This window comes from Cajanus cajan, chromosome 10 (assembly GCF_000230855.2).
Source record: "Cajanus cajan strain Asha chromosome 10, NIPB_CcT2T_4, whole genome shotgun sequence".
Lineage (NCBI taxonomy): Eukaryota > Viridiplantae > Streptophyta > Magnoliopsida > Fabales > Fabaceae > Cajanus > Cajanus cajan.
Window position 1 is genome coordinate 2,200,377 of NC_138526.1, and position 14,594 is coordinate 2,214,970.

Here is a 14,594-nt window from a genome sequence, read left to right on the forward strand (position 1 = left end):
CTGTCATGTTTCCTTGTTTTAATTGCATAAATTCCATTTCTTTGGCTCTTCTCACATCATTAGGAAAATATTTTTCAAAAAATTTAACTTTAAATACCTCCCAAATAATAATTATTCATCCTCCTTCTAATAGCCTTCTTGTGCTATTCTACCAATATTATGCTTCACCTACTAATATAAACACATCATAATTTACTTTTTGGTTATTAAGACAATTCAAGGCTCGAAATATCTTTTCTAATTATTTAATTCATAATTCAACTTTTTTAGGATTATATCCTCCGTCAAACAACCAAACTGATATAAGCAAGATATATACATGTATACAGTAAGCTAAAAAAATCCTACGTCCTAGTGTTGGTTAAGCAAACCTATACAAGGTACATCAGTAGTATCGCCATCGAAAAAGATCACAACGTCAGTTCGCAACAGCTCCTCAAGCCTAGCTCTGATATGCTCCGACACAACGTATGATCATCACAGTCCAAACCACCATAGAAAGAGAAATGGTGAGTTAGAGTTCAAAAATATGTACATATAGAAAACAAGTCTATAATATACAACATCACACCATATAGCATACATGAAAGCTAACACACCTAAAGTAAACATGTATCTCATCTAATCATGTCCTACAAAACATCAACAATGCATATGAACACACCTCAACATAGATCATATAGAAACATATCAACTAAGGGTTGTAGCCCTCGGCCTCCTACCTTACTCAACCACTAATTAAGAACTTGGAGGAGACTCAACACACCTCAAAACTTACTCCAAGAGACATACCAGATCAAGGAAGGTTTTCCAAATAGTTTCCTACTCGAGCGCCACTCCAAAATACCCTATATGGGATCTTTAGTTTTCAAAATAATTTTCTCTCCTTAAGTCCTGAGTTAACCATCATGTTTTAATGTCATACCGCATTCTCAACATCTACGCCTCACCATGCAACTACTTTATACATCTCATCCAATCAATGCATATAAAGATCAATAACATTAATCATGTATAGTATACCAATGCTTAACACCTCAACCAAGAGTAGCATATCAATGCTTAACAATTCATACAATAATAGCATATCAATGCTACATAATTCATTCAACAATAGCATATTAATCATACATAGCATATCAATGCTCATCACCATTTCAACTACACAAAGATAGCATTCCAATGCTTATTATCATCATCCTACATCATGCAACATTCAATAAACACAAGTATTCTATTCATGTTCACCAAATTCACCCATCATACAAAATGTATCAACATCCAACTTATCAAAATCACTTATCCTACACTGACAACCTCCATATAAAATGACGCATAGGAAGTTCTACTACTCCTATCATCTTCATCCTCATCTCATATGAAACACAAGAAGATTTTCTACAACTTTCATGAAGAACTCAGGTTCTAATTTCCTTATTTACCATGTTAAAAATTGTAAAAATTGCAACAGTTTTCCTAAATGTTGATAGCTCAATCTTTGCTCACTAAAAAGGTCATAATTGAAGTTCTATACCTCCTTTATAGATGATTCCAACGTCATTGGCCTCTAAAACCGCTCAACGCTTTGTCTCCAAAGACACCCCTGATTTGCGACCCCAAATTTGCTTAGTCGTTTATTAACCGTTCGACCTTTTTAAATCTGCTCAATGCCTTCAAAATCGCTCAATGATTTGTCTCTAGAGACATCCCTGATTCGAAGCCCCAAATCTGCTCAGTCGTTTATAAACCACTCAACCCTTTTATGACAGAGATCATCACTGGGTTTTTTTTCGTGATTTTGGGATTTCTAATCCTTTTTAATCCATCCCAACTCACCTACAAGCTTCAATACTCGAATCCAAACCATCAAAACTAAGCTTTGATGATAATCCAACCACATGCAACTCAAAATATAACAATGATTCTAGATCTAGCTTCCCTTACCTCGAAACGGAGTGAAACCAAAGAACTCTGAGGTAGAAAAAGAACGATCAGCTCTACAACGAATTCAACAACTTGATTCGAGGTTTCCACTACCTGAATCACAATAACACCAGTTAAAAGAAAATTGAGAAGAAGAAGAAAATAATATTGAGAGAAAAAATCTCACGAACTAGAGACTTTCTCTCTAGAATCCTCTCTCTAGAAAGTTGAGGAAAAGAGTTTATGAGGTTCTACTCAAAATAGAAACCTTATATACTCTTTCCTCCAAGGTCAAACTGAGTGTTTGTCTAGAGAATCCCTCTGAATACCATTGAAAATCTAGAGGGATCCTTAGACCCACGAGCCCTTCAACACAAACATTTTAGCTTAGCACCATATACAACTAAGAGTAATACAACACTATCAAAAGTTCCAATGTTACAATTATAGCTTATACTCATACATTTTAACAATATACTAACATATATTATATTTATTGTGTGGATAAAAATAATTTTTAGTGACACGTATTATGTCACTATATACAATTTTCTTGTAGTGTTTTAATATCTAATTATGATTTAGAATAATCAATTATATTTTTCAAAAATGATTATATAACTGGTTATATAACTGTCTTTAATTATAACTGGTTTTGAAAAAACAATTTGGTTTTCAAAGATAATTTTATAATATTACAATTTTCTTGTATATTAATGTTTTTAAAAAATGGTTTTGAAAGAAAAAAATGGTTAATTTTACTTGTATATCACGCTTTCTTGGTATAGCTTGTAATTTTATGGTTTTTAAAAGTCTGTGATGCTTATTATGCTTTTTCTTTTCATTCATAATATTGTCATGTAAGTTGCCAATAATTATCATTATATTTAATCTTTCTTTGCATAGATATTTTATTTTAGTTTACATAAATAAATAATTATTAATAAGGATAATTAAGATGGAGAAATATTGAAAACTCCATTATATATTGTCTTCTTCATTATAAAGGAGAGGTGGTAAACCACACGAGAAATTTTCATTTTTGAATGAATTCAAAGTATCTTTCCCATAAAAAACAAATAACTAATCAACAGTGTAAAGAAACACAAAAAAAGGACACGTGAGAGAAAACACAAATACAACATCAATTTTACATTTTAATTATATTCTGCTATTAACTACTCACCCAATCACTAGTATAAAAGGAGTAATTTACGTCGGTTATTTTAAACTTTTTACGTCAGAAACAGGTCTGACGTTAATTCGGGAGACATAAATTTACGTCGATTTTGATAGCCGATGTAAATTTACGTGGAACATTGCCAAGATCTGACGTAAAAAAAAGTTGTATAACAAAAAAAGCACTAAAATATTTATGTCGGACTATACCATGTTCGACGTAAATGTATGCGTTTTTTTTTTAAGATTTGTATTACTTTTTTATACACCCAAAACCTGCATATAGTCCAAAATACAGAACCTAACCCAAGCAGTCCAGAATAAAAATTCAAATATAATTTATATTTCAAAATTGAATCACAAAAAGAAAATAATATATAAATCTTAAAAAGCATAAATAAGACAATGTAAATCCTATTATCCTAAAAAAGCTATAGAACATAATCTCCGTGCCATGTCCATATTGTATAACTCTTCACAATACCAAATATAAATAGATGATCACGTATTTCCCCAACTTCCTGACATATCTGATTCAAACAACAAACGCATGGACAATAATATGCCTCTTTGATGGGTTTTTCATTTTCTCTTGCAAATTGCAAGAACTCTTCAACTCTGTTTCTGTACTCACTACTAGAAAAGTGTTATTTTTTTGCAAATTTTCTTGCAAAAAAATATTCGTAGAAAGTTTTTGCGAATTTTCCTGCAAAAAAATTATTTGCAGAAATTTTTTGCGAATTTTCTTGCAAAAATATATTCGCAAAATTTTTTTGCGAATTTTCCTGCAAAAAATAATTTACAGATGTTTCTTACAAATTTTGCTACAATTTTAATAATCATGGAAAAAAAATTTCCATGGTAAAAATTTGCAGAAAATATTGTAAGAATTTTATTTTGTTTCTTGCAGATTTTTTTGCAAAAATAAATTCACAAGTAATGTTTACTAAATGGTAAAACATTTTGCAGGTAACTTTTCTTGCAGATTTTTCTGCAAATTTTAATTTGCAGGAAAAATAAAAAATATATATTTAAATTCATAAGTTTAATATTTTAAAAAATCTTCAAGTCCCACATTGATTGAAAATAAAACAATTAAAGAGTATATAAGTTAGAGTAACACTTACCTTACAAGTTGAATTGTATGGTTGAGTGTTAGGCTTATAATCTACAATCTTAGAATTTAAAAGATTATGTATGAGGCATGAAAATAAAAGATTATGAATTCTTAAAATATAGAATTTATAGTAATTTTTTTTAATTTTTTCGTAAAAAATATTCTTGCAGAATTTCTTGCGAAAAATTCGCAGGAAACTTTCCTGCAAATTTTCCTGCAAATTTTTTTTTGCAGGAAACTTTCTTGCGAATTTTTTCGCAAGAAATTTCGCAGGAAAATTTCCTGCGAATTTTAAAATTCACAAAAATATATTATTCACGAAGGTATTACCTGCAAATAAAATTTCGCAGAAAAATTTGCAGGAACAACATTTCCTGCAAATTTTTATGAAAAATTCACAGGAAAAGTCACATGTAATAAGAAAAATTCTAGTAGTGACTCTTGACTAATGCAACGTTTCATCCAACTTTAGTTCATTATCTATATATTAACACAAATTAACTATTGACTCAGTTATTCATAATTATTCTAACCTAAACTACAACCCTATAAAAAGGTATCAGTTATTCATAATTATTCTAACCTAAACTTCGTTACTGGAACTGCCTGTTCTGAAAACAGAACGGTCCATTCTTCTTGCATAAGTCATGTGTTAATTTTGCATATGGAACGACTCGTTCTCAAACCAGAACGGGTCGTTCTAGATGCACAAATAACACACAACGAGTGCAAGCAGAACGGGCCGTTCTACTTGGAGAACGGGCCGTTTTGCTGGGAGAACGGGCCGTTCCACATGAAATTAACTTATATATTAACAAAGGATGATCCACCCAAAGGCGAAGAAGGGGATAATATTAACTAATATATTAATAGATCAATACATACATTTATTTTCAACAAATTAGCTAATATATTAAGAAAGGATTTTCCAAACTAACCTCAAACGCGAGCCCAATGCAATCGGTCAGAAACATGAGAACCACCCAAACTCCCAAACGTGCACTTAGATCCAATACACTGAAACAAAATATTGACTCAGAAGAAGACGAAGTGATAAGACTCAGATATATGCAATACACTCGTTTAAATTCATACATATTTTACATCGAACTTCATAAGGCCGACGTAAATTTTACAATCTACGTCGGACACAACCTATGTCCGACATAGATTTTAAAATTTACGTCGGCCCCTATAGGTCCGATGTAAAAAAATGTTATTCTAATTACAAAAATGCCACCGCATTCTTTTAACATCAGATTTTTCTTTGTCCAACGAGAATACAGTGACGTAAATTCCATATTTTGTACTAGTGAATAACTATTTAGGAATTTTACAGGAATTCACAAGCAAGCCAAGTTTCACAATTATATGTTTAATCACGAAATTAGAGATATACACAACTAGACCACATCAAATAGAAAAATAAAGAATCATATGAAAGATCAAAAAAATACATAATTAAATCAATTGAGAAAATCTTCTTCATACAATACAAACAAAAAAGAATGGATTGGGGATCAATCTCACTATCTAACATTCATCCCACGCTTAGAGCAAAATTATTCACTCTCATTTACCTCGATCAATGCTTGATGAAGGACATAGATCTTCAGGTGTTTTCTTACGAGCTCTAGTTCTCCTTCTCATTCTTTAGAACAATAGAAAATGAGAAGCTTAAAATTAAAAAAAAATGTTATAATCCTTTTTAAAAATTTAATTCACACTTAACCCTTTATTTTTTTCCCTCAAATAATAAAACTTATAAATAAATAATATATCAAATAAATATATTTCTTCCAACCCAAATAATTATAAAAAAATACAGTAATTAATAATTAATAATTAATAAATATATAATATATAAAATAAATCTATTTCTTCTGACACAATTATAATTAAAATAAAATATATAAACAATTAAAATAAAATACATATTTTTCTCTAAATACTTATTATAACAAAATATCATAAAAATACATATTTCTCTAATAAAAATTATACAAAATAATTTTTATAAATATTCATTATTTAATTAAAATATTCATAATTATTAAAAGTTTCTAAAATATTTTATAAAATCTGTTTAACTAATTAAAATAATTATAAAAAAAACTTCAACAAATATAAAATAATAATAATAATTAAATTTTTATATTAATAAAATTTTTTGGAAAGATACATAAACCACACGAGAAATTTTCATTTTATAATGAATTCAAAGTATCTTTCCCATAAAAAAAACAAATAACTAATCAACAAAAACATATTAAAAAAAGGTCGACACACGTGAGAGAAAACACTAAATAAAAATCCTTCAAATATAAAATCAGTTATAATTTTTAAATAACCCGTTACATTTCCAAACAATTTATATAATCAGTTATAGCAAAAATCGATTTCAAAAAATTATAAAAATAAAAAATAATTTTATATTTAATATACCTTTAAATGTCACTACTAGAAATTTTGTATTAAAATCCGCAACAAACATTATTCTTACGAATTTTTCTGCAAAATTTTATCTGCAGGTAATACCTTCATGGATAATACGTTTTTGCGAATTTTAAAATTTGCAAGATTCCTGTGAATTTCTTCGCAAGAAATTCTGCAGGAATATTTTTTACGAAAAAAATTGAAGAAATTACTACAAATGCTATCAATAATTCTTCAACTTTCAAATGCTCACAATGAATTCATCCGAAGCATTTGTTTCCACGCCTCCACCATGTGATACATAATCTTTTTAAACTCTAAAATTGTAGATTATAAGCCTAACACTCAACAATACAAATCAACTTGTAAGGTAAGTGTTGCCTCAACTTATATACTCTTTAATTGTTTTATTTTAAATCGATGTGAGATTTGAAGTTTTTTTAAATATTATAAACTTGTAAATTTAAATATTTTTTAAAATTTTTCCTGCGAATTAAAATTGGCAAGAAAATTCGCAGGAAAAGTTACCTGCGAAATTTTTCTACCATTTAATAAACACTACTTGCGACTTTATTTTTGCAAAAAAATATGCAAGAAACAAAATAAAATTCTTACAATATGTTCTGCAAATTTTTACCATAAAAAAATTTCTATAATCATTAAAATTGTGGCAAAATTTGCAAAAATTTCTTGTAGATTATTTTTCATAAAAAAATTTGTAAGAAATATCTGTAAATTATTTTTCGCAAATAAATTCATAAATTTTTTTGTGAAATTATTATTGTAAGAAAATTCGCAAAAAATTTCTGCGAATATTTTTTTAAGGAAAATTCGCAAAAAATTGACATTTTTCTAGTAGCGTGTTATTTTTAAACTTTCTTTTTTATAACTTTTTGTTTAAAATGGTATGTAAGAGATAACACCCATGTAACCGACTATTAAACAAAAAATTAATATTATGTTGAGAATTTTCAAACCAACCATCACTATCTATTTAATTAAATAGTTAGTTGAAACTCAATATTCTTCTTATATAATAAAGATATAAAGAAGCATATAGAGGTGCATGCCTTCATTTATTTTGTTCAAAAAATAAAAATAATATAAAAGATAAAAAAAATAATTGAAGTACAATATGAAAAAATAATTAATAATGAGTGCAAGTGGTTGGGTAATTATTTAGAGGATGTGATAAAAATTAAATAATAAAAAAGTTTTGAAATTTATAGTGATAAAATAATATAAAAAAAATATATATACTTAAAAGAATATCATCTTTATTAACTTATTAATAGTATAAATTAAAGTAGTTACCTTGAACAAGAATGTCTATAGAAATTATTCTTCAATAATAAATTTTTTAATTATTTTTCTTCAACAAGTAAATTTTTGAGAATTTTATTTTAAACTCTAATTTTTTTTATTTCGAAATTAAATTATAATATTATAAAATAAATTAAGAGATATTAAAAATAACTCTCTATAATAATATAAAAATATTTATTTATTATTATATTCAATTATTATATGATTTATATACTGAAAAGTATTTATTTATTATAAATTTTGATTACATGAAATAAAAACTTATCATGTGTATTGATTTTAAAGGTTAAAATCCATTTTTTTAAAAATTTTAAAATTGGTTCTGATTAAAACCAATTAAGTAACCAGTTTTTAAAAATTAAAATTAGTTATTAAAAAGGGTTATGATTAATAATCATTTTATAATATTTTTCACATATTCAGTTATTATAAAATCAATTAATTATAATTTTGGTTAATTTTTTTTATCATCGGATATTTTGATATCTTACTTACTTTTACCTGGCCAATGCTGAACAGTGTAATTAACAAAATCAAAATCTAAACTAGACTTCGTCATTCTAGCCTATGGTTCAGTGGATATCAAGTACATATCAGACTAATACTTTAAGGTAAACTAAAGAGACTTAAATGCACAATTTTTTTTTTTTTTTTATAAGCATCACAATAATACAACTTTAATGATAGAGTTAATTTGATGACATGACATTGATATCAAAAACTGGTACCAGTGAATTTTGTTGAAAAAAGGGAGTGTTCCCTTTTTTTTTTTTTTTTATAATCTAGAAAAAGGAATAGTAACTATACTACTATATTGATTATAAAAATAAATAGCAATATAAAGATGGGGAAAAGGAAGATTATATGATATTATATGTAAATGACCGTTAGGAAAATAAAATATCATAAAATACCCCAGGAAAGGTGGCAGGGCCTCCTAGTTAGGGATTTTTAAACAAAATATGTAAAATCAGAGTAGATAATGCTGAAGCGGAAGACAGAGAGATAAGTATGATAGTCTTTAGAAATACACAATGAGTTATAATTTTTAACACAATATAAAATATAATGAAAAACCTGGACCTTTTATTTGAAAAGATAATATGGATTTAGTGATAAGGAAAAATAGTTTACTTGCATCTTCTGGAAACTTAGAGGTCTTACTTCAGCCCACTCCTTTGGGTCTTACAACTGCCTCAGTTCTACCTGCAACCTAACTATCTTTTTCAAAACAGTTATCAAGGGCACACCTGAAGAATCAGGCTTACAAATCCCAGGTTTTCATAAACCAAAATTTTCTTTTCAATAAAGCTCCAGTATTCTAAATTATATTTGCATGTGTTAAAAGAAATAACTACGGCATTCTAAAAACTACCAAAGAGATAATTTAGCCAGCCATTGTATAAGAAATACTTACAAATATTACTTATGAGGGAAGAAACAGTACAGACACAAAGAACACACTTAGAGAAACACTCTTAGCACACTCTAGATATTCTTGGATTATTTTTTCTCGTCTCCTCTACAAGTGAACCAAGGGGGTTCTTTTATAGGAAACCTAGATACTAAAAGACAAAACAAAGAACAAAGACACTTTTGCCCCTTCAGTCAAGTGAGGTAATTACTACCACACATTTACTCTTTCGCAGGGCGACAGACTCTGACAAAAGATAAAATTTACAACACGCCTTATCTAAAGTAGATTCCTTTTAGATAAGGGTTTTGTCAAGACAGCTGTATTGATGCTGTCCTTTTGTCGAGGTCTTAGTCTTCTATTTTGAGACTAATATTTCTTCATCTTCTCCGGCATCTTGCATTTCTGATGATCCGGCCATAGACTGTGTGTCTGTGGGTGTTTGTTGTCCAAAACATCCACCATCTTCGTAGATTTCTTTGTGTCTTTTTTCCCTTTGGAAAAATTGCACAAGTTTGTTGTTGTTCTCTGTCAGGAAGGGGATAAAGAACTTTCCGTTTTCTCCAGGGAGGAACAACTTTGTGTTGTGAGACTCTTTAATTAGGTTGAAGTCTTCTTCATCAGAGGTTGAGAAGAACCAATTGTATCCCATTATTTGAGCTCTGTATAGGCAATACTGATAGTGTGAATTGCCTTGGACTTCCCAAGATTCATACCCATCATGGTATAAAACTCCTGGATAATCTTTGTGTCCTTCAGTAAGCAGCTTCATTACATGAGTTGGATACTGATTTGTTGAAAAATTACTTGGACAAGTACAAATCTTCACAGTAAAGTGGCACATGAAGATTGCTTGTATTGAGTTAATGGCTTCATTGATTGAAGGGTCGAAACCATCGAACTTTTCGGTAGGATGGATGGGAACAGAATCCAAACAGCCATAGTCCAGTAATGTTTTAATATTTATAGGCAAGTCTTCGAAGATGACAGGCCTAAAATTTTCTAGATCAAGTTTTGCCTTTCTGAACAGAAACTTGATTTTGCAAGGGCATCTTCCATTTTTGATTTCCTTACATATAGGAGATTCTTCTATACAGGCAAACCTTTGGTTGAAGTAACTTTTAACGGCTACATATAAACCTGTAACAGAATGAGGATCTCTGTGTGCTTTTGATAAAAACTTTTGTAGAACCAAAAACTTCTTCAGGTTCAATTCCTGAGGAGAATTTGGGTTTTGTCTCACAGCCTCCTTAAACGAATTTGGCTGAGGTTTTCGCAAACTTGCATGAATGACATTTATTTCAGGTTCTGGATTCAAAGCCTTTTTTATTTTTGTCAAATCAATGGTGTCGAGTTCCAAAGCCTTCTCTGCTTCTTCTTGAGAGTAAAAGCCTTTGTAACGAGGATTTTGTAAACCTTCCTTGGCAGTGCACAAGTCGGTAAAATTTGTATAAACACCCTTGTAGGGGCCAGATAACAGGACAAAATATGTATATCCTTTTCCTGACGGAGAGGCTTTGTTTAGGAGTGGAACTCCTTGGTTGTCTGTTATGCAAAATTTATACAGGGCACAAATGATACCTTTCTTAATTGAACAAATTAGTTGTTCGTTTGTTTCAGTACATCTGGGGATATTCCAAATGTTATCAATTATGCAATTGAATTTTTCATTTGTATTTTCCCTACCAGGGTAGAGAAATTCATTTGTTAGTATTGGCAACTCTTGGTTACCAAACTTCATTTTTTGCCGTACGCCAGGGTATGAAACCTTAGATGGTTTCATTGTCTACCATTCCTGCAAAACGGGAGAGAATGTCAGCAGCAATGTTTTTTATTCCTTTTATATGTTCAAAATTTATTTTTACCCCATTATGGTAGATAAACTCTTGGAATAAAAGCCATCTTTTATGCGGTTTTTTATCAGAATTTATTTGTGAATTACCATAAGCCACAATTGCTTCACAGTCAGTTCTAATGGTAATTTCTTTTTTGTTTATCAAAAATAGTTCAAAAGATTTTAGGCTATTGATGACAGCATTTACCTCGTAATCTGTTGAGGTAGAATATATTTGTGGTTTTGTATGATATTTCCCAGAAGCATATCTACATATTTGTTCTTCGGAAATATTTTCAAATTTGTTCTTTTTCTTTTTGAGGATACCACCCCATCCCATTTCGCAACCATCACATTCAACTACTAGGTAGTCTGAATCGAGGGGTAATGATAAAGAAGGGAGGGTTTTTACCATTTCTTTTATCTGCTTAACCAACTTTATGTCTTCAGAATTAAAATTCCTTTGTCTGGTTAAACTTATTTTATTATATAAAGGGGCAGTAAATTTTCCTAGGTCCTTTATAAAATTTCTTGCATAGTTAAGTAATCCCAAAAATGCTCGGAGAGTTTTTACATCTTCCATTTTATTTGGAAAAGCAAGAATTTTTTGTGAGATGTGGGGTTGGAGTTTTATTTTACCATTCCCAATTTCTGTTCCTAAAAAGGAGATATGAGTCTTACATATTTCCATTTTAGATTTTGAAACAATTAAACCAAATTTTTCAAAAAGGTGTAATACTTGTTTCAAGTGAAGAAAATGTTCTTCTTTTGTTTTTGAAAATACTAGTACATCATCTATATATGTACAAGTAAAATTTTTATATTCTCCAAAAATATTATCCATTTTTCTTTGGAAAATTTGTGGTGCATTTTTTAGTCCGAAAGGCATGACTTTCCATTCAAAAAGTCCTTCAGAGCAAGAAAATGCAGTCCATTTTATAGAGTTAGGATGCATCTTGACTTGATGAAATCCTGATTTTAAGTCGAACTTAGAAAACCATTTTGCTTTCTGAATTCTATTTATCAAGACTTCTTTTGAGGGTATAGTTTAACCATCTATATGAGTATTATCATTTAGACGTTTATAGTTGTATACCATTCTAGTCTTACCTCTTTTTTGTTCAGAGTGTTTATTTACTATAAAAGCCAGACTCCTATGAGGGCTTGTACTGGGTACAATAACTTTTAGATCTAGAAGGGCTTTTATATGGGATCTACATTCATCTTGTTCGAAATTCCCATAATGAATATCTTTTGTTTTGATGATAAGATCAGGATTTATTATATCAAGTTTGCAAATAACAGGGTCTTTTTCCCAATACTTTGTAGGATCTTCTCCTATTATACTGGATTTGTTTAACCTGTCAATAATTTGTTGTATGTTATCAAATGTTATAACCTTATTAATTCTAATACAGTTATAACAATCAACATCTAGATTTGTTAAAGCCAACTCATAAGAATTATCAATTTCTTCAGAAAATTCAGAGTTTTTGTAGTTATCAGCTAGCATTTGTTCGGCTTCTTTTATTTTACAATTTCCTGAAATTTCGCAAAGACATTCAGTAGTTTTTTGAGGGGTATCACCACGCTCAGTTTGCAACTCTGATGAAAGTTCGTCTAAGATCGGTGACATTTGTGCTTGATTAGAAATAATCAAGTAATCTTTTGTTATTGTTATAGACCTATTTTTTTGCAATTATAAAATCAAGGCCTAAAATCATTTTTTCATTAGTAGGGCGAAGATTAATAACGTCTGCTTTTGTCATAAATATTTTTGAACCAAAAATATCACAATTTGTAGAAAGCTGAATTGTGAAATTCTTTGTTTCTTTATTGTTGATAATGATATCTCCTGACATTGTTCTTGTTTTAGTAGTTTTTTCACTTTGGCAAACATTTTGTTTTGGAACAATGCTATCGCATAAACATGTGAAAGATGCTCCTGTATCAACAAGTGCTTGGATAACCATTTCAGTTTTGTCTTGTTTATCAATTTTTGGAAAATTGATTTTTAATAAAATATGAAGACTAGTGTTAGGGTTTTTATTACAAATGATTGGTATACAATCTTTGTTTTGTAAAGCCATCAATCCACTAGATTGGCCTTCTTCATAATGAGAAATTTTGTTTTGGTTTTCATAATTTTCGTAAAGAAAATCAACTGTTTTTTCGATCTGGTTTAGTCTAGTTTCTAAAACAGATAAGCGATTATTGACCAATTTGTTGTCTAAGTTGTTTGTTTCCTTGTTATCATTTTCAGGAAATCTTATTTTATGAAAAACTTCTAAACAAGTTTTGCAAAAATTTTTGTAACACAGAGGGCAGTGCGCCCTTAAAGTTTTATGAAAAAATCTTTTGCAATGGTAACACTCAATGTGTTCTGGTCCTGCAAAAAATTGTATTTCATGGTTACAAATGCTTTGTTCTTCACTGATATTCATCAGGCTATATCCTAGATCATCAAGGATTTCGCCATATTTGTTATATTTTTCATTTATTGAAGGATATAAATGATTATACTCATTTTTTGTAAAATCATTTATAATCTTGTAATCTTTATTAGTTTCTTCTTCTTCTGAAGTGTAATCAGACCAGCTGACTACAGAGTAAATTTCAGAATCAGTAGAAACTGTTTCGTCTATAGGAATAAGATTCATCCTACAGCTTTTTATTAGTTCAGCATCCCTAGTGAAGAGATTAGCTTTGTTAGGACAGTCACGAGAATAATGACCAGCCTGATGACAAGCAAAACATTCCAATTGCTTGGTGTATGTCTTGTTGTTTTTAATTTTTCTAACATGCCTATCTTTATTCAAGGTAGGTTTTCTAGCATTAGATGCCCTAATGGAGTACCTACGAGTTTGTTGTTTCTTCCTAGAGTTGTTTGTTCTAGGGGTAGGAGAATACCTTTGTTGAGGTTTCTTTCTTCTAACCTCTTTGTGGTATTGTTGGGGTGTGTATATCTGCTTGCAGATATCGGTGTCTGCCATTTTTATCTGTTTGTTAATGGCGATATTTGTGCAGGTATCTTCCATTACTTTCATGATGTGTTGTATTCTGATAGCTAAATTATTCATAACAGGATCTACCTGATTATCATTCCAGCTATCTCTAATTTTTTGGCCTAATTTACCCGGAAGTTTTAGAAAAAGTTTTTCTCCTAAATTTTTGTCTGTAAAACCTCCAGCTATAGAAGCATACATTAGATAATCTTGGGTAAATTCTTTTATTTTTCCAAAGTAACTTATGGAAAGTCTTTCGAGGTTTCCTAAATAAATTCTTTGTCTAATCGTGTTACCATCGTTTACGGACTGGGCTGTAAAGATTCTTTGTATAACACTACAAAAATTGTAAATGTTTGG

The 14,594-nt window shown here is 29.5% G+C and overlaps 1 protein-coding gene across 1 annotated transcript; it reads right to left on the reverse strand.

Annotated features, from left to right (window-relative positions):
• Positions 1–17: 17 nt before the first annotated feature.
• Positions 18–11,136, reverse strand: LOC145952745 (uncharacterized). The gene is made up of 5 exons (XM_083065700.1): positions 9,399–11,136; positions 5,158–5,236; positions 1,945–2,037; positions 1,535–1,843; positions 18–448 (listed from the first exon to the last, which is right to left on the reverse strand). Exon 1 carries the CDS (start codon positions 11,134–11,136, stop codon positions 9,754–9,756), a length of 1,383 nt encoding a protein of 460 aa, XP_082921826.1. The 3' UTR covers positions 18–448; positions 1,535–1,843; positions 1,945–2,037; positions 5,158–5,236; positions 9,399–9,753.
• Between the last annotated feature and the right edge of the window lie 3,458 nt (positions 11,137–14,594).

What these genes read in the sequence shown, in the direction of transcription:
- LOC145952745 (XM_083065700.1), bottom strand. Translation starts at nt 11,136, where the DNA reads ATGAAGTTTGGTAACCAAGAGTTGCCAATACTAACAAATGAATTTCTC.